The 21,249-nt window shown below is 41.9% G+C and overlaps 2 protein-coding genes across 5 annotated transcripts in view; one reads left to right on the top strand and one right to left on the bottom strand.

Annotated features, from left to right (window-relative positions):
- Positions 1-3,337, bottom strand: part of cntln (centlein, centrosomal protein) — a 185,678-nt gene extending 182,341 nt beyond the window's left edge. Inside the window, exons 1-2 of the mRNA XM_061717759.1 lie at positions 3,270-3,337; positions 1,338-1,414 (exon numbers count right to left, since the gene is read on the bottom strand). The gene's annotated coding sequence lies outside the window, so the exon portion shown is untranslated. The remainder of the gene's footprint in view (positions 1-1,337; positions 1,415-3,269) is intronic.
- The window catches only part of bnc2 (basonuclin zinc finger protein 2), a 168,468-nt gene that overhangs the window by 56,710 nt on the left and 90,509 nt on the right, over positions 1-21,249 (top strand). For 3 of the 4 annotated variants that reach the window (XM_061717722.1, XM_061717711.1, XM_061717733.1), the window contains exons 1-2: positions 19,546-19,863; positions 20,831-21,169. In XM_061717722.1, the coding sequence (XP_061573706.1) occupies positions 19,861-19,863; positions 20,831-21,169 (342 nt within the window). In that variant the 5' untranslated portion in view covers positions 19,546-19,860. Of the gene's footprint in view, positions 1-19,545; positions 19,864-20,830; positions 21,170-21,249 lie in introns of those variants that run through there. The other variant, XM_061717718.1, reaches the window with a different exon arrangement.

The following is a 21,249-nucleotide window of genomic DNA, read 5'->3' as shown; positions in this document are numbered from 1 at the left end:
TGATGTGTAGAAAAAACCTCATTTTGATACAAACTTAGGATACAGCTTGCTTATTTATAAATTACACAGAAATTTTAGAGCTCCAGTTTTCCTTCGACATGCACAGATTCCTTGGAGATTAACTCATTTCACGACTACATGTTAAATAAGTTATTGTAAGCTAAAAAATTTGCAGCATGTTCCAAAATAAATGCAAGCGAACTACAAAAAAAGTGAAATATAGTGAAACAAAAATGGTGCAGACAATGTGTGATTTATCGAAATTCCTTCCAGAAGCAAAACAAAGAACAAATAGGACTCATCTGTGCTTAATTTTCAGTCTTGACATGAACTGAATAATGGTTTTGGCACATTAAAAAAAAAAGGGTTGATTCTTTTCATTGGTGACAACAAGAGAGCTCCCGGAGAGAATCAGGTATGAAATTAACACAAAACAGAACAACTTGTGAGGCTTCAAGGAAAGCTCAAAGCTGTTTCGGAAGTTCAGCATTAAAAAAAAAACAAAAACTGTTAGAATTCACCCAGCACTAAGTTTGTGCTGACTATTGAAATAATAGCCAACAAGATATTTAAAAAGCTGCAGGCTGACCTGGAGCAACATAAAATGGGGATTTTATTTAATAGAATATGACCCACGCTCAAACAAGAAATGCTCATTTTAGTTTTTTCTTGAAAAACTAGTCTTCCTGGATGAAGTTCTGTAGACAGAAGGAATCAAAGCAAAACTCGTTGTGAATTCAGTGGATCAGGATGTTTAAGGATGATGCAATGAAGCTCATTTGGACAAGAAAAACATGGTTGAGGTTCTGTCCTACTGTTGGGCTGGTTCTGCTGCCTCTGTCTAGGCACCGAAATGTGTGAAATAAGTTGTGTAATCAGAAGGTTATACATTTTAGAGCACATATGTCATCCAATGTCATGAATCTTTATTTGAAGTAAAGGTCTTGGTCTTTTAGCAGCACGTTTGACAGGGTTGTCCAAAATTCCACGAACTTGGATCAGGACAGAGCTGCCCCCCCCCCCTTAAAATTTAATTGTAAACTTTACAACTGTCATTTAAATATTATGATGTGCAGTAAAAGTGTTTTTACTAAATACAGTCAAAGCCATTCTTATAAAGTTTGGGAAATCTGGTTCTTTCCTCCTCATTGTAATGTTTTATTAGGTCAAGAATAACAAATGATTTTCAAGCACATGGCAAGATGAATCGTTGGGAAGTGCTTAGAAAAAGCTGACAAACCTTACCCAACTTCTTGCCTTGAAAATTAAACCTGTTGCACTTTTGAACTTTTTAAGAAAAAATTTGATACAGTTAAAGTTGACAAAACTCAAGTTACCCCTGGTCATCTAGCGCAGCTTCCGATGCGGCAGCAGCTCTCAGTCACCACTCAGTCTCCTCGTTTAGCAGCGGCTCCTGCACAAAAGGTATCAGAATGTTTCTTCATCAAACCATTGTAAAATATGTCTGTAGTTTTAATCAAACAGCTCAATTCTGGCAGATACGGGGGAACATTTGTAGGTTTTAACTGGTTTTTAACCCTCACAGCGCACTGGCAGTGTCTTTGTGACCCCCAGTGCGCTGTGAGGGTTAAATTGGTTTGATTTGCTTAAATTAAAAGTTGTGTCCAAATATTATGATTTTTTTCTTTCTGAATAAACTTTTGCATTTGTTTTCATACTCTCTCTTCCACTCACCACTACAGAATTCCAGATTTATACTTTGGGCATTTGTCCTGACTTTCACTGAAAATATTTGGAAAGCACCAAATTCTGCCCTCGTATGCAGTTTTTGACACAAAAGCGGTAGAAGCTCCCACTAAACTGATAATGAACAATTTATTTAAATCTTGCATGTTTTTTTTTTAATTTACAAATATTTTTTAAATATTTTTTTAATGTTGTACTTGCAATACTTAAAAAAAATCACACATAACCGTAATCCAATGTTTCGGACTAATTTCCTTTTGTAGCACTGCCGTTTATCGTGTTTGTGTTGTTTTTGGAGAGGACAGCTTTGAGCATGCTTATCTCACTACTCCTCACAGCGGCTGGCTGGTTCTGCTGGGGCAGGTGTGACCTGCATTTCCCCCCGGCGTCCTTCCCTGTGCAAGTTTTTGCAACGAGCTCAACTTGAATCCTCTAAAAAAGGGAAGTTGAGAGACCCAGCTTCGCGTACGATGACGTCCTGCTCTTTTTTTTCTCTGATTGCCTCAGATAAGTAACTAGTTGACGTCTTTCAGCGCCTCACGCAGAAGCTGGTATGCACTAATCTTTAATGACAACCTCATGAAAACTCACTTGAGTGGTTAATTATAGTGACACTTCAAATGTTCACATTTATGCATGAAACGTATTGTTCCTCGTTTTTCAGTGGTGGACTTTTTATGGTTTTTGTAACCGTGTGCTTTTTGAACTGCAAAACTACGTGTATGAGCATGCATGTGCACGCGTGTGTAACTGTGACCGTGAACAAGTCCTATATGGAAGCAATTACTGGCAGCGAGGGCGCTCAGACACCCACAGTGCCTCTCACTCTGGGCCAAACGGAATGTATCTCCCTCCCCCTTTTCCTTTTTCTTTCTGACTCTCGTTCCCTCTGTCTTTTTCCTACCTCTCTCTTTCTTTACCTCTTTTTTCTTTTTGTCTCTTTGGACTAAATTACTTTCATATGAGCTTTCACAAAGGGGCAAGGTGAAACCCCTTTTCTGTGTTTTGTTGTTTTTTTTTATTGTGAAGAAAAACCCCACCATATTTTAATTCAAATCACACATTTCCAATTTGCGCAAACAAGTCCTGAAAATACCAGCGCTAATTACACGAAACCCAATGTGCGCGCATGGGTTTGTGCGTGCTTCGGTGCTCAGAGGGGAAAAAGAAAGAGGCCATATCCAGTTGTATCGCAGCGTTCATTAGTACGCAAAGTCAGAGCCATTTAGGATGTGAGTTTTTGTATAGTCGGGGGTGGTCCCTGAATCATGTGGTTTTGGGTGGATGCTAAAATGCTACTGTCTCTGTTGTGTTTTCCTACGTAAGCCAGGAGGTAGGTAGTACATCCAGGTAAACTCCTCTTTCACAGGAAACGCTAATTCAAAATGCAACTGAAAACAGTTGAGTTAGGGCTCAAGCATTCATTGAAGAAAAAAAAAAACGAGCCACAGATAAACTGGCAGCAAGTGGTGACAGGATTGCAGTTGTCAGGGTTTGGCAAACCTCTGTCACAGCCTCTCCTATTACAGTCAAGCAAAGCTCAATGGAGGAATATCGTATACCTTGCCAGCAGTCTCTTCTCCTCGGCCTGTGGGAACTGAGAAGTCGGTATTTGCCATGCGAATATCCCTCCGAACTGACTCTAAATGAGATAAATAAGTTCAGACCAAATTGGCAGCTGACGTCCAAAGTGATTATTCTTTCCTTAATGTCTCTTCGATGGAATGGGAGAAGACTTGGCTGTAGGGGAACACTGCAGGGTGTGGCAAGGCGGGCTTTTCCAACACAAAGAAGTGACGAATGATGGCAGCCAGAGTTTACTTGTCAAGGTTTTTAAACACACATACGCATGCACATGCCGCATTTTCATGTGCTAACTCCATTCTCTTCAAACAGTTTGCCTCTCACTCCACACTCCTCCAAACTTGGCCCGTGACGGGGCCTTACATTCCCTTCCCATGAGTCTTATAGTGGCAAGTCAGCAGAAGGACCCCAGATTGCGCTGGCTGCGACGCCGCCTGCGTCGTTTGGGAGCGTGCCTGGGCCCTCCGTCTCAGTAACCTTGGTTTGCCCCGTCTGTTTGTGAATTCCTGTCGCTCCAATAGGACCACACTGTCCCCAGCAAAATGCTTTCTGGCAGTGGGCAGCTGGACAGAGTGGTGGGAAAGTGAAGTGAAAGCTCAGATTGTCTCTCAGGCAAATAAATATGTCTTGGTTGTTGTGTTACACCTAAATGTAATTAAATGACATTGCAGGATAAACATTAAAAAAGATAGATACAGAGAGTTACAGAAAAGTGTTAATAATCTTCCCCAGATCCCACTGATATGCGTAATTACCATGGGCATAACAGACACAGCTTATCTTCTCCTGATCACCAACACTTTCTGTTATGCTCTGATATGACCCGGGTCATGATTCGCTCCTGAAACCGAACGGACGTTCGTGATTGGTTGCAAAACTTGCAATAGGTCTCTCACATGTCATCCCATGGTGGTGTTTTGTGTCTGCCAACACCCAGACTCTGGAGTGTTTAGCCTTCACTGGTAGTTCTGCTGTCTAAGGAATTTCACAGACTTAGTAATTTTCAGTCAGTTACGTCTCTCTTTTTCTCTCTTCGCACTCTTTCATTCCATCTTGTTTCAAATCAGAGTTATTTGCGGTGCGTCACTGGGTAGTTTGTGGTTTTTAGAAGGGCCGTATTATTCCAGCATTAAGTATCTGGTCTTTAACGATAATGTTATAAAGAGGCTTCCCTGGCTTAAAATACGAGATTGCTGAAAATGGCATTCATGCTGGTGTCTTCCCACAATATTTTTTGTCGCCCCATTTCAACAGACGCACAGTCTGGAGAAACCGAATGGATCGAGTGTAATAAATGGGAACTGGGTGATTTTACAAATATTCTTTGGGAGCACTGCATACAGTATATTGAAAAGAAATATGTACAGTATGAGTATATCATTACATGTAATTGTTGTCTAAATATTGTCTTTACTTCATTAGCTGCGACCATCATAGTGCACCCTGAACTGCAAGTAGTTTTCCATGTCTGTCAATCTACTTGATTTTGGAAGAAAAAGAAAATAGTGTAACAAACAAAAACTTTTGAGACTTCAGTTTTGTCTTATCTCTTTTTTTTATAGTATACTTTGTGCAAAATAAAAAATATTGATTTTTTTTTTTAAAAAAAAGAGAAGAACAAGCAACTCAAAAGTGAGTTTAGTTTTCTGTTTTTTGCTGTGTTTCCTGATGTGTCTGTAGGCAGACGGGAACTAATTCATTCTACTTTCCAAGAAATACCAAAGTAGGTTTATTCTCATGATCGTCAGCAAACTCTCCAGCAACATCCACCACCAAACACCTTGTCTTTCAAGATAATCTGTTCATTTTAGCCAGCAAACAAATCATTGAACACTAATAGACAGCACTCTGATATTCTGCTTGTTTCTTTTCAAAGAGTGTTAGTGCTCAATCTTAGTTTAGATTTAGGGATAGTAAGTACTTGGTCTGTATTTTGATCTCGAGGGTCTTGGATTGATTATAATATGGCCTTTCAAGGGTTCCTCTCAAAGCATGTTGTGAAAACATTATTTTAGATACATGTTTTAGAAGTTTCTAGAAACGCAAAACGGAATATTTGTACCCTAAGATTAAAGCTTTTATTTAAAGATAGATTTTTGATAATTAGAAAATGACAAGAAGATGCATTTTGTTCGTCATCCTGCAGGCGTCCATGCTGTTTTTTTCTGGTCTGTTTGCTTGACGGTCCACTGTGTCACAGTGCTCCTAATGGCCACTGCTGAGCCAGCCACTTTCTAAATGACACCCTCCTCCGCTCAATACAGCTGCCTCGCAGTCGCACACATGCTCCTCCACCCCGTTTTTCTTTTTCTCCCTTCACCACTTCCTTTCCCGCGTGGAAGAAAAAGCAGTTTCTTGTCAATTTTCTTCCAATATTTTCCACACAACATGACACTCCATGAAAAATTCTCAGCTTGTCTGGCACACGCACCCTTTCATACATCACATATCACTGGCTGAATGACTGACTGACAGTGTGTGACTGGAGCATCTTCTTCCCACTAATAGCACTCTCACCAACATGATGATTTGTTCATTCATCATTCATTCCTCTCCCACTCTCTTCCTTCTTTTATCTCCTTTACCCTCTTCACACTAAATCCCTTCCTCTTCTTTTAATCATCTTTATCTCATGGCATGTAAGTGTTTGCAGCTGAGAGTGTAGCACAGCAAGGCTGAGCTGTACTAAAGATGTATAAGCCAAATCGAGTTTGGCCTTAGTTTGACTACAACAGCCCTGCCAGACTAAATCCTGGATCAAAACACGCAAATGATCGGTTTCATTCTCTCTACATATCAGCTCTCCAACCTCTCTGGACACCCCAGGTGCCACTTAGATTTAATGCAGTTCAAATGACTTCATTAACTCTCAAAGGAAAACAGTAGCGCCTGTGATGACTGAAGCATTCATCTGGCTTTTCATCTGAATTTATCTTTGCAGGGACCTTACATACTTCTGCCCTCGCACTTCACTGGTTAATCAGCCAGAGGTTCCAGCATCCGAAAAGATGGTGGGTGATGGCAACACTTTGGCACTGGCAGCACGTAACTGGATTGCTGTAATTATTCATTGGGAGAGTGATGCCTTCCAGGGGCTGAAGATTGATTAGGTTTGATATGCGACTCGGTGTAATCTGTCTTTGACCAGGGCTCCTGTCCAAATTGGCAGGAAAAATAAAAAGAGAAGAAGTTATTTTTAAAAGAAAAGAGAGACGAGTGAGCAAATGAAGATGGGGGTGGGTGGACAAAGGGAAGAGAGAGATTGAGGCATATCCTGTGTCATGTCTCTCGTGGCGCCCTTTGTGGCACAGAAATCATCAATCTACAAACAACAACAGCAGGGAAACCATTTTGTTTACAGCCCAGTTAAATAAAGCCATTACATCATTAATATACCGCACCTTTTATTGTCGGCATCATTTCTATGTAGTTCATAGTGCTAGTTTTCAAGACTTTCTTTTTTTTTTATTCTTTGTTTGTTTTGTGAGCCAGACCAACCTGATTCTCCGTTGTCTCATTTTCCACGACTAAAAGTGTGTCTTCTGTGAATCCTCTTGTGGAAGCATGGCAGAACTTAAAAGGCTCTGATTAGGCTGTTGCGTCCCACAGGTTAGCTAGACGTAAGCTCGTGACACACTCACAGTGCCCATACATACCCCAGAGACAACTCTTTGTGTTAATTAAAGGAGTCTCAACTGCAATTAGCAGGCTTTACAATGAGCACACTTGCAGATAAACACATGTACGTGGGTACACATACACACACTGTGATACGGATTCACGCAAATAGTGAGTGCATTTTCAAGCCCACGGTTTGAGTTTATTGCTCCTATTGTGAGGGAAAGTGTGTTAATCTGTCATATCCAAAGAATCAAGGAATTTGGCTTATTTGATTGGATAACCTTTATGGATGCATCGCGTTTAACCACTCAAGTTGTGTCACAGTGCTGGATCATTTGTTCCAGCTTTAAAAAAGTATTTGAGGTCAAACTAAATGAGTCGTTGTTCAAAGCATGGTGTACAGTAGGTGTAGCTTTTAGCAGGTTTTTTTTGCCAGTGAAGTTGCATATCACAACAATCTGAATGCACTTCACTACCGATCCGAGGGAGAAACAACTACGGAAGGTGAAACGTTTGATTGGTTCAACATTGGCTTTTGTAGATATAAAAGTGATGCAAGTTCTGGTCACCTGACAGCCACAGTACCATCTTTCACTTTGGTGAACCGCTGCATTATGGGACGCAGTACATGGGCTAGATTGCCCAACTGGACACTCTAGACTCTCCGGAAGTAGCACGCCATCTGCAGATGCATCCTACAGATTATCCAATTGTTCCCACACCACATTGTTTAATACATTGCTCATAATCAAGCTAGTAGTGTTGTACGCTGTTTCAGAAATGACCTTGGGTGTAGTTTTTGGTCTTATCTCACATCAGGTCCTTATCTACACGTTGCCACACCTGAGTCACGGTAGTCATCGCTTTGATCAGTATACACAACCCCGGTTCTTGGCTCCCAGTTATATCCTTGTATGACATACTCATCCTTGTGCCTTGCTTATTTTTCATCTTTGTTCTCTGTCTATGTCTGTTCTGCCCGGCTCTGTACTTCATTTCATTTTGGATTTAGTTTGGGAATGTGGAATTCCTGCCCAGCAGTGCCCTTGGTTTTTTTTTTTTCTTCTTTTTTTTTATTTATGTCTCGACTCTTTTTTTTCATTAAAGTAATCTTTTGTCCTCCATCTGCCTGCCTTCTGCCTGAGAGACAATATTTGGGTACTCCCTTTACTGTGAACCAAGACTGTAATAAAAGGTAAACTCAAAGTAACAAAAAAAATATTTAAATTTTTATTATCTCAATATTACCGTCTTACTCTTCCAAATTGTAACATTACAATTATCTAAGAAGCCACCTTAACTGTGTTGAAGACATGTTTGGACCTGTTAACAACCATCACTGACAGCTGTTGGCAGGTGGAAAATATGGTTTGCTTCTTTTCCTGACTGACCTCAGCAAAGAGTTTGCTAACGTACCGACTCTTCTGGAGGCATTTTGTTAATCTGATTAGTTAAAGCTGGATTGTGTTAGACTGTAATAGAAAAAATGTTTCACGAATCGTCTGCAAAGACTCTTTTGATAGTAACTGTTCTTTTTGTAAGCTTGAACCCATAGATGGCTCTCCAGATGGCCTCGTATAACGATCAGGGGGGTCAGGATAACTGAGGATGATTATGTTTACCTGTAATAAAAAATAATCCGATTATTGGCCATAATCCAATATTTCTCAGTATTGTCATACCATTTTCTCTTGTGAGTGTTTAGTGCCTGATTTTGTTCTCTCTCCTCTGGCAGTCATGTTTGTTTTGCACATGTTGTCCTCAAGTGATAAATTGTGATTAAGGTGTTTACATGTGTAGACTTTACTTCATCAATATGACTGTTGTTTCTTTTAATTATGACCTTGCTTGGTTTAGTTAGCTGTGTACTTGATAGTTTCTTAACCTAATTATTTTAATATAAAACCAAAACTTTTCTTTTAATATTTTTTCCTTTAATTTAGTCTTTGGTCCCTTTTGAGAACAACACTTAGCAGCAACTCTGTCTTCATGTCTTTTCCTTATAGTTGTGCACAGAAGGTGAGTTTTTCCTACCGCTTGCACAACCCTTGTTGTGACCACGTAAACTAGAGACCGAGTGACTGTGTTCCTCTCTCTCTGTTCGACTTTAACACAGAGTCTGGCTTCATAGTGGCCAAATGGCCCGTCATCCTGTCTCCTTATGTACCAAATTAGACCTGAGCTCTCCCAGTGTGCTCAAGCCTTGTCCACAGGAAATCAAGGCCAGGTGGAACTTAAGTGAATGAAGCCCCACTTTGGCACATTCTGGCTAGGAAGATGGTGGCAAGACCAAGGCCCCCCTGGAGTCTGTCAGAGGTTTGGGAAGGACATAAAGGTGCATATACACACATGCACAGGTGTGCATACCTACTTGCTGTGGCTTATACTCAGGAGAGCAAACTCACAGTAGATACTGGCTGTCAACTCTGCGGCGGTGCCGCTTAGCCACTTTCCTCCCATATTTATTTATTTATTGGCAGCAATGGCTGCGATGACAGGGCCACTCACCCTCAGACAGCCTCCGAGGCTCCACTAGGTCCCCTCAAGCACCAGCGTAAAAATTTTAAGAGCCCCAGCCGTGGTTTGATGATTTTGACGCGAGTTAGCTTGTACTCAAGTTGTCGGGAGCATTCAGGGGGCTAACTGTTCTAATGCGTTTACTCTCCCGCCTTATGAGTGTGTTTGTGCGCCTCAAAGTGAAGCGTCACTTAATAATTTAGCCGTTAGTGTCGTCCCCCCCTCGCCATCCATCCGTCCATTCGCAGCTCTTTATGTTTTGCCTCTGGGAATGTGGAGGCCATTCCTCTGCCTCTCTGGAAGTGATTGAACGTGCAGAGACAGGTGACAGAGTCTGGTGTGCCGTTGTGTCAGGACAAAGAGAGAAAGACTGACATAAACGCTACGAGGCAAGAATTAACGGAGCTCAAGTCGATTCATGTGGGACTGGGAGATATAACAAGCAGCAGGCACTTTTGAAAGTCTCAGCTCAAGTGTATGCATTTGTAGTTATTACAGTGCATGTTCATTAGCGAGAGCCTCACGTCCGTTCTGTTTTTTAATCTATCCGACGCGTTTCACAGGAATGCAACACAGACACATATGTAACCCCCGACAGAGAACAGAGTTTGCAAAAAGAGTTTGGCTTCCAGACTTTGTGAATGCCAGATGTAGACAGGACATCTTTTTTGTCTCTCATCAAGGTTATCCAGCTAATAGGTTCTTGTTCTCAGTGGAAGTGGTTCTCAGTGAGAGCGGGAAGTCAACGCTGGCACGCCAGACCTGTGGCTATGGCTGTAATAATCAAATAATGTAACTTGGCCACATGTTAGAATGTGCTTTGATACACAAGAGCTTTCAGCAAAGTCCCCCAATGCCAATGCCCTTCTATATATTTTAATATGACTTGATGTTCACTTAACCCCTCCTCCCTGTTTCTTGTAATTGAAACCTGATGGCAGAATTATAATCGTTTCTTCATATTTCCTTTCAGCCTCCGCTGGACTGATTTTTGCCAGAGCTGTGTGTAGTACTCAATGACAAGTGGTTTGGAGGAGTGTCGGGCAGAGATGGGCAGTGCATTAGAGCCGCTCCATGGTTTTCCTGCTAAAGAAGCTGAAATGACTTTTTTATGTGCTGATTATTTGGTCGGGGCAGTCATCATGCGGAACATTAAGAACGGGGGGGAAAAAGCATTACATTTAGAGTTCCTACTTTTCTCTTCTATATCCGCACAGCTGAAGAAGATTAAGTAGAGATGAGACATAAGGGGGGGGGGGGGACAATGTGCTGGTAGTCGGAATTCAACCCAAACTTTTCTCAAACTTTCCTGTTTGTTTGCCGAATGGTTTTTACTACCACAGAATGATTTGTGTGACATTTATTTGGGAGTATTTTTTTGGCGAGGAGTATCACAAGTGTTTGTGTGTTTGTCGTGGTGTTAGCGGTTATGTTCCTTGTCATGTGTGCGCCATAAATAAAGACTGTCCTGGCTAATGTAACCCACATGTTTTTTTTTTGTTCCCACCTTCCTCCCAGCTCAGCATTTGTTTTTGGGGAGTTTCAGATGGTACACAGACCCTCTGGGCTGCGTCTCAGCTTTTGTGAGGTCATTGATTTCATTTTATTATTTATCTTTTTTCTTTTTTTTTAAAACATCAGAACAGCCGTGGACTTCCCTGTTACTCACAAAGGTTAATTGGTATAATCCGTGACTATGATTACATCACAGCATCACCACTGAGCAGATGTCCAGCTGGTTGATGAAATCTATTAAAACATATTTGCTCATGCAGTCATACCCAGACGGAAAGGTCTGCATGTGACAAAAGTTTGGTTGGTCTTTTGGCTGACGCTGTAAAAACTGTTCCATTACAGATAGATGTGTAAAAATATTCGTCATAGAATCAGCTGCAGCATTATGTCAAAGTGGTTTCTTTAGATCATTTCCCTGATTTTCCATGTAGCAAAAAAAAAAAAACTGCTAAATTCTAACAAGCACCTATTGATGTGTGGGTTTAGTTGAAAAACCAATCGCCACAGCATCATTATGTCCAGATTTTGGCATAAAGGCAAAAAAAAAGAAAAGAAAAAAAAGTAGACATGTAACAGATGGCAGTTAAAGGTGCTAGTGCAACTTATCTAAAATCTAAAGTGGCTTTGAGACATTTGCTAGATAATAATAGTCATCTAACATTTTGGATTACTAAAAGCACTTATGAGACGCTTCCTTTTTTTTGGCACGTGTCTCTGATTTGGTCTTTCACTTTTGCAAATGATGTGGAGGGCTAACCGAAGCAACATGACAACCTCTTTTGTTGCATTTTCCTGAAATAAGCCAGTAAAAGAAGACATATAGCAGCTAAATATGTAAAGAGTTACAAGCATGTATTTGTCTTTTAGTGCATGCACAGATGGCAGCGCCTAGAATTGATGCAATACTTATTCTGAAATATCAGATGTTTTGGGGTATTCATAATCATTAAGTCTTTGGTTCTATTAAAAACACTCACTTTTCATTAGAAGTTGCTGTCTTACTTTCAGTCCTTTATGGTTATTTAGTCAAACCTCTTAAGCAGCATTTTCTGGTAAAGTACATCTCCTCGCTGCAACCAACTGCACTCCTTAAGTAAACGGTTATGAAGGTCAGTGTAGCAACCACTGACACTAAACCCTCTATCTCTGCTCTGTTTGGGCCTCAGCAAAAGAAGAAATCGTTTCTATGACTGCAGACGGGAGCAGAGAGCTCAAAGAGGTAAAGACGTATTAGTCAGGTCAGAAGGAAAAAAAATCTGGGGTCAAGAAAGAGAGGCGAAGGGTAAAAACAGAATAATGAGAGTTTGGGAGACAGAAAGTTTGCATGGATGAGATAAGAGAGGGACACACCGCCCAGACGGACTTCAAACTCTGTGTTGGGTTTGGTGGAGAGCGGGCTGCTGGAAGAGGAGGGGGTACGACAGGGGTGCTGGCAGGGTTGCCACGGCAGCGTTCCGGATGGGCAGGCGGTCTCCTCTCAGGGGTAGGGGAGGGACGTGGGGCTGTCAGGGAGCCTGGCAGGTAGAGACACAACACCCTGTGACTGGGGGGAAGCACGGGTCAGTGAGAGAGGACAGGGCCGAGGGGATGGAGAGCGGTGGAGGGCTGAAGTGGAGGCCTGTGTGATGAGGTGAGGAGAGGGTATGGAAGGGGAGATGTGAGGGAAGTAAATGAGGGTGGAGGAGGAGAGGAGCTAGAGATGATTAGAGAAGAATTATCCAAGTGTAAGCGTGAAAAGGCTGTGGAGTAAAGAGAAGGAAGGAAGAGGAGGCAGTGTCTGAAGGATGGGCTCAGTCTGCCCCAATTTACAATTCTGTGAAATGCTCTAAAAGTACTGTACCCCTGGTCATCTTCTTCATCTGATTCCCACATACCTTTTCCTACACTACCCCTATCTTCTGTTATATGTTCTGCCATATTTATCTGTTTTTACTCATAACATGATGGAATTGTAAAGTAAAAGTTAACATTGATGTAAGTAACTTCGCAGACTCGGGGCTCCCATTTGACACCACAGCGGTCAACTTGAAAGGGGTCAAGGAACATTTTAGTTGCTGTAAGCTAAAGCCATGCTCCGTGACTCTGTTAGTTCCTTTAAATTTTTTGTGATAGATGATATCATTACTAATAATAGCTTGAAGTCCATTAAAGTGATATAAAGAAAAATTATGCTCTGCATGAATGCCAAATACAAGATATCTTAGGTCTGTGACGATATCCGCTTTACTTTATAATGTAATTGATGCTGGTAAAATCACTGTAATCAATAAATGGGCAACATTTGAGGAATTTATAAGCTGACTGGATAATTTCACCTAAAGACAGCTGGGATAAGGCCCAGCAGACCCCCCATGCTCCCGGGAAGAAGCCGGTATAAATAATGGATGGACGGGTAAAACATTTTACATTTTTACATTTTTAAGCTACAATAATCAAATCAATATCTTTTTGCTTTTTTTCCCATACATTTTTTTAAAAACTATTATTACAAAAATATTTGGTAGACAAATTCATATGAAAAGTGATGATGAAGTTTCAGTAATTTTTACAATGCACTGTGTCTTAAGAAAACTTTAGTTAGCCTGTGTTGTTGGGTGACAGTGGGGGTGCAGAAAAGGGAAAGGAAAAGCAACAGGTTGTCGAAGGATTTGTTGCAATCCGGGGAGGAGAACAAAGGTCCAGTCAACCTTCTTCCTGCAGGGCCAGAGGTGAACATATGCATGACCACTGTGCATGCGTGTGCACTGGTGCTGATAAAATTGTAGCTCTTTCCTCTGACCTCGCGAGTAGCTGCTTGTATTTCCTGCTTGGAAAAACAAAACTGGCATGTGGAGTGCTTTTATGCACAACATGTGTCATCAGGTCATGAATTGCCAAACAAGCATTAGCATGTCATGTTCTCAGCAATTAACCTTTTGCCATCTTACATTACAAGATAAAAACTGTGAAGAACTCATAAGACCCAGCCAAGACGCTCAGCCGGCGTCTTTATCCTCTTGTTTTTTCACAAAGGTGCACTTATTAGTGGAGCCCACATTGCAGCGATCAGTGACACAGGCAATCATGTGGCTCGCTCTCATCTCTCAGACCTTTCGGTGCCCTCGCCTGGCTTTTTCTACATCTTTCTCTCAGTCTTCCTCTATCACAAGTGGAAGGCTGTTCCCGTTGGTGTCATATGATGTCTTGTGGCCCTGTAGTGGTAGCAGAACAGTGACAGTTCTATCCTTGTGCCATCTGATCGACACGCTGCTCCTTGTCACATGCACACACAATATGACCATAAATCAGGTCACCGACAGTAGCAGCTCTCAGCCATGTGCTCCTGCTTATGTCTCTTGTGAGTCTGCACAAAGGCAGCACACACAGCCTTGGAAATGCCACTTCCTACTGGTGTCAAACTATAATTATTATTTTCTCTAATGCTTTGTTTATTTTGATTTACCTGACCTGAATAGAAAGAAACTCTTGCAGTTTTTGGAAGAGCCGAACATCTGAGCAGACGAAGTGGAGATGCTGTTTCCACATGACGATCTGAGAATAACTAATGTCTTGACTGGCATCCCTCAGCAGCAAGGACTCATCAATCTTCCTCTTGCGGTTTTTGATCATTTTGATTTTGTAGCACATTATCGTCGTCACTAAACACATTTTCTTGTTCCGCTTTCCTCTGTCTGCCCTTATCTTCAACTCTTCTGCACTTGCTTGTGTGTAGAAGCTGAAAGTGGTTATTGTAATTATCATTGCAGTAACTACTGTATATAGCCCTGGGTGTTTCGTACAATTGTTTGGACTACTTGTTTTGTTTCTGCACATTTAAGAGCTGTTGAACTCAATTTCTTGGCTATTTGACGCATTAGATGTCAGTGTTTGGGAAGCACAATGGCAATGTTGAAAGTTTTCATGGGTGGAGATGGACTCTGCCTTATGCTTACAGTTAAATGATAAAAAGTGAAAGAAATCTTTTTTTCCCTTCATGTAGGTTCTTTTTATTTCTTTTTGCAGAGGAACTTAGCGTATGCTCACTTTTATTTGCTGTACAGGCTTTAATTTTTAAATTTTTACCTCATGAAGACATTACCCTGATTATATGAGGCAATAATGCCGATTGGCTTGTTGCAATTCAATTTTCTGCTCTGAAACCTTGCATCCCATGTCCCAGCATACTCTCAACTGTCTTGAAACTTAATATATTAATTTGTGTTCTGGGACACAAGCTTCCTTTTTCTTTTTTTTCCCAAATGTGGGCACAAATAACTACATACAAGTCATAAAAGGAGCTATTATTAGATTTATTGCACAGAATGGTCAGCATTTGGAGGATGGAGATGTTTGGTGGTAGAATAACAGGGCGACGTAATCCAGAATGGCCCAGATCTAAGTCCCGGTAAAAAAGAATAATACTGTTAACAATATATGTTAACAGTATTTAAGCAATTCCAAATTATGAATTAACCACTATGTTTTATTTTGACTTTTCATGTCAACTCTTTAAAGTGAGCTTAGAAAGAGGCATGAGAACCTGCTTCTACTGGAGTGAATTTCATTTCAGGCTGGTTACTCTGCTGATCATTAGTTTAGGATGTGAATTATATGAATTAAGAAGTCATCAAATGTAATATAAATGGGTATGTCACATTTGTTCCTTTTTGTACTACAGTTTGTATTATGTTTGGAGTCGCTGCATTGAGTCATTTGGAAGCATTACAGTCTTCACTCCACAGATTATGTATGTCGAATGGCCAACCTAAAACTAACTTCACGGTGATGCTGCTGCCCCAAAACCCACTTTCAGAGCCAGTAACACGTTCAATAAGAAAACAAGTCCACTAACATCAGTCCATCTTAAGCAGCCAATTTTCTACTTATTAACTGCTTATGAGTCGATCTGAAATTAGAGGCAGTCAAAGCCAGCCAGCTTCTATCAACACACTGCAGGGTTTCTGTCAAAATTTCCCCAGTAAGATGCGTATCAGACAAATTGTTCATTATATACTGTTTTACCTCATAAATACAGACAAAACAGAAAGAAAACAAAGAATGCTTGAAACTGGAAATGAAATAACTAAATTTGAAATGTTTGACATGATGTATAGTAAAACATTTTTTAACGGTTAATGTGCCTTTTAAAACAAAACAAAACGTGTGGTAGTTCTGAAATCAAACTTTTACCTGTGTTCGAGGAATTGAGAAGATCTTGAGATTTTTGTGTCTCAGCATTTTATATACAAGGTTTTCTCTTACTCAGTGGTTGTTTGAGGATCTAAAAACTTCTTGTTTAGGGTTAGGAAAACATCATCATCATCTGATAACTTACTCTGCAAAGATTTTCTTTTTCAGCGTAGTTCTGCACCATCTGGGAAAGAGAACAAAAAAAACTGTTAAGGTGGAGAAAAGATGAATGCAACCCCCCCTTGAATAAAACATTACATTTAAAAATGTGCTGGTTTCTCATGTAAAAATAGTGATAATAATTGTAAAAAAATAAAAAATAAAAAATCACTTTTGCTCTTGAACTATTTTCTGTGAGACAGGATGCCCATGCCTCAAACGGTCAGAGCAGGTGAGATTACACAGACATAAGAAGACAATGGAAATGAATAACTTCATCTTTTAGAAAGGCTGATAGATTTGTCTGTTAATTGGATTATGCTGATCAGTGGATAAGATGAAATACCTGACCAAGTGACTAAAATGACTTCAACATTTTTTAATCTCTACATATGTATTAATTCAACCTGTTGTTATGCGCCATTGCTGCTATAGGGAGGTTAGTACTTTTGCCATTGCTTGTCACGTTTTGGTTAATTTTACCTATTTGAAAATTAAAGGTTTCTTTTTTTTTGTTACTTTTTATTCCTGACAGTCCCTCTCTGGGTTTTCAGATTGCAAAATTGTACCCCATTCTGAGGATTTGAGTGCAGTGAGGATGATATGGCAGAGCTTTAACCTCATGCACACATTTGTATTGATCCATACAAGCCTCAGTGACTGTTGCCACCGAGCGGACCGCCCTTATCGTTCAGGGCTCCCCTAGTCACCAGTCAGCGGCAGCTAATGAGGAACGCAGCACATCACACTCTGATTCACCACACACACACACACACACACACACACACACACACACCAGCATCTGGGCTGCCACCAACCCTGCCCCTCGTCTCCTGCCTCACCCAACTGCCCCGCAGCGTCCATCTTCGTGCCCCCCCTTTTTGCTCTGCCTCTTTCTCTACCTCACTTTTGCTCTAATGAGTTGCAACACTGATAACGAGCCTGATGATCTTCCATTGATTCGGCTATCACTTGCTTGTCTGGTAATTGATCCGTAGCTGAGCCTCTAGTTAATTATATGGGCTTCGACATGAACCCCTGCCCCGCAGGGAATTCTCAAGTCCTGCACAATAATAGTTTTAATAAAGGAGCCGGAGGATCTCCAGGATTCTTTTTTTTCCTATCCTTTCTAGCAAAAAACGTGATTTTTTTTATTTTTTATTTTGGTCATTCTATTTCCTTTTTCCTTTACGTTTCCCCTCCAAATTTCTTCATCCGTGTATTTTCTACGACATGGCATTACTATCAGCGGGAGGCAAAGGGAGAGGAGGGGAAAAAAAGTGGGAGAGAAATGAGGAAGAAGAGTGAGCACCATTGGAAGAATCCACTCCTCCCTCCCACAAATAACAGCCATTAACCAGCCAGGTCAGAAGCTGAGCCACCAGCTTGACTTGAAACCCTGAGTGCCACTTGAAAAACCCACAGACTAGCACATTTACTGACGAGAGAGAGAAAGAGAGGGGGAGAGAGAGAGAGAGAGAGAGGGAGGGAAAAAAATCTGGAGAGCAAAAAGGAACCTTGGCGGCTAAATTGTCACTTAATATAATTAGCCTAAGCCTCATGAATTACCTTTTCAATAACTTGTGAAGAGCAGAGCTGGCTGTACATGGGTGAGAGGTGACACATTATGCATTTGACGACTGTGCTGCCTGTGGACACGGACAGGGGACAGTGCACGATGCAAATCGTGAAGGAGGGAAGGAATGGGTAGAGGAAAAGGTGAAAGAAAAGCAGGGCGACAAAGACATCTTGAAATGAGGATAAAAAAAATAAAGGATACAGCAGACAAAGGCGTATTCGGAGACAGAAACGGAGTTAAGATGTAAATTGAATCTGTGAATAAAGAAAAAAAAAAGGCACAAGTGTGCAATTTTAAAGTGGTTGGACACACACTCCACTTTCCTCTGTGCGACCAGAACCCCCATGTACATAACCGTAACGACTGGTGTGATAATCTCAGCAAAGGTTAACAGTGTACTGCCATTAGTGCATGGTACAAAAGGCTTTTAACAGACAGCCAAGCAGCTGTCTGCAGCAATTTACCACAAAATTTGATGTGACTTTATAGACCAGAGGCTCTTTAATGCAGCTCGGGAGAGAAGTTCTCTGTCTGTCCCTTTCTCTTTTGTTCTCCTGCCGGGGAAAGATCACTGTGACATCTCCCTCTTGCTGTGGACTGAGGCACCTGGTCTGTCATTTTTCTAATGATAGTGGGGGTAAAAGATGGGCTGTGGAAGACAAGATGGGAGGATTTATAGTAAAAAGCAAACGGAAAGGAGAATAAAGTGGTGAAAGGGGGTTGTATTCATTGTTTGAAATGTGTCCTATGTTATGTCAAAGGAAACTTAGATCTCCTGCCTCTTCTTCTACTTTTTTATGATATCCTCCAGTGTGTCTTTTTCTCTGTGTCTGCCTCCCTTTACTCCTCCATCCCTCATTTTATTCCCTTATACCTTTGCTGCTGTGGGGACCAATTTGGCTAAAATGGAACCTCTTCCTCATTTTTTTCTTAATTAAAATCTGAGAATCTCCACGGATGAGAAGGAGGAGGAGGAGAGGGGAGAGGAGGCGCTTGTGAGCGTGTGTGTGTTCACACGCATGCTGGTGGCGGCAGATTGCTTGCGTTCCATTAGTCTTTCATTAGAGAGGTTGAAAATCAAACAAAGGAGGCAGACTTTTTAGGGACATAAAAAGTCAATTAATGTCTTTTTGTTTTTTTTGTGTATTTCTTCCTGTCATTGAGTCTCACATCTGGAAGATGGGGGTTTGTTTCTGAGATGGTTTCAGGCAGGAGAAATACAAAAATAGTTTATTATTCTTATTTTTGTGAAGAGAAGAGACTTGACTGGAAGAAAAAAGTGTAGTGTGTTGTTTGAATTTGAGTCAGGAACGGAGCTTTTTTTGTTGTTGCTAAAGTGTGTGCGCTCACATTTGTGTGAGGCAGGACGGTCCCACAGGAGAACTAAGCTGCTCTGAGACGGGCTGGCCGCTCGCAGCGCAAATGGTAATAAGACAGGGGGACACACGCTCCCCCTCCTCCTTCTCCTGCTCGGCGATGCCCCCACCTCCCTGCCCCTCGCAGAGGAGGGGTGTGTGTGTGTGTGGTGTGTGTGCCTGTGAGGAAGTGTGTGTGTGTGTGGTGTGTGTGTGCCTGTGAGGAAGTGTGCCGCACAGTGTCATTGAGCATCTCAGAGTGGAGCGGCACAGTTGACTCAGTTGAGCCCGCAACTGGCCCGAGACACACACACACATACATACACACACACACACTCTTTCTCTCTCCTGCTCACTCGCTCTTGAACACTTTTACACACACACACACACACACACACACCACACACACGCTCAAGCGCTTGGCTCAGTTGTTCCGTAGCTGCGGCGGAGTACAGAGGAGTCAGAGAGAGATAGGAGCAAAGGGAGAGGAAAGAGGGAGGACAGGCAGCGGCGCTGACGTCGAGAGAGGGACCCGGTCACACAGAGCGAGAAAGAAAAGGAGGCAGGGAGAGAAGCAGGAGGCAGGGAGAGCTGGAAGGCTGGTGGCTCCCTCCCACACCTCATCTTCACTTTCCTGGGACAGGAACAGATTTGATGGTAAGAAGCATTTGTGCTTTCTATTGACACCACTTTTTGCTTTGATGGAACTTTTTGGATTTTGACTTTTTTTTAATTTTATTTTTTGATTCCTTGACAGATTTTTTTTTCTCCCTTTTTTGAGATACAAATTGTAATTTTAGACCTTTTCAGATTTACTTTGGTGGGGTTCTTCTTTGCCACAGTTAACATACCTTATTTAATTTTTTCTAGTTTTTTTTTTTTTTTTAGAGTTTAGTCGTGACAAAGAAATAATTCCTCACAACAAACTTATTTCCAGTACCACCGTGCATGTGTTGCTCCCAGGTTAACTTTTTATCGTCTGTGATTTACTCTCACATCATTATTTGCGTGCGTGTGTGTTTGACTGTGTGCAGACAGGTAAACATTGGCTCCGCTGTGTGTGTTTGTATGCAAGTGTGTCTGACTCGAGTCCACGTTCAGGATCAAATTGAGTGACAGATGGATTACAACAAAAACAGAGGATACGGACACCGGCATGCACCTCCATGTCACTAATCCCAACAAACCCCCCCTTTATTTTGTCTATTCCATTCTTGCTCACCTTTTCATCGGGTCCTTCTTTCCCATTTCCATCCTTCTCCCCATCCTTCTTCACCTCCAGTGGTCTGCTCATCTCCCCTGTCCAAGATGAGGCCCCCAAGGAAATTCATTGCAAGCCTTCTTTTTTCTCTTTCTACATGAGATTTAACTCCACACACACACACACACACACAAATACAAACATACTGCTCTGCCACCACAGCTGCCAAGAAACCTCTCACACTCATCTACTCCTCCATCTCCCCTTCCCTTGTTATCCTCCTTGAAAAGCAAGAAGGATAAAAAAAAAGCCAGCACGACCCCAAAAGAACCCACCTTCACTTACTTCTTTTTCTTCTCTCCTCCTTCACACTCCCACATCCCTCCTGCCCTCCCTCCCCGTGTCTCCCTCTCTCTGTCTAAGTCCAAGGAGGCAGAGTTGGATGTGAAAGGCAGCGAGTGTGACACGGTCCCACCAGAGCCCAGCAGCGACCCGGAGCCGCCCAGGCCACCTTCAGCTCCGGCTAACGGACCCACCGGCACAGCTGGCGTTTGCGTGAGCATCCCCCCCAGTAGTCAGAGCAGCGGCGGCGGCAGAAGTGGTCTGGGTGGCGTTAGCATTGTTAGCAGCAGTGCTGAGGGTGCAGGCGAAAGCTCCATGCAGTTCAGCACCAGACCGCCTAGTGCTGAGCAGCCGGGCTTCATGGGGACATGGCAGCAGCAGAGCACTGACAGCAACCTCCTCTACAGAATGTCCCAGCAGGTACGTCAGCTCAGCCTCATCTCCTCACCCCTCTCTTCAGCCGACACATCCTCTGTCCTCTCGCGTTGTTCACATTTTCA

The sequence above is a fragment of the Cololabis saira genome, chromosome 1 (assembly GCF_033807715.1).
Source record: "Cololabis saira isolate AMF1-May2022 chromosome 1, fColSai1.1, whole genome shotgun sequence".
Taxonomy (NCBI): Eukaryota; Metazoa; Chordata; class Actinopteri; order Beloniformes; family Belonidae; genus Cololabis; species Cololabis saira.
Note: the sequence above shows the minus strand (reverse complement) of the source record. Positions and strands in the feature narration are given on the sequence as shown.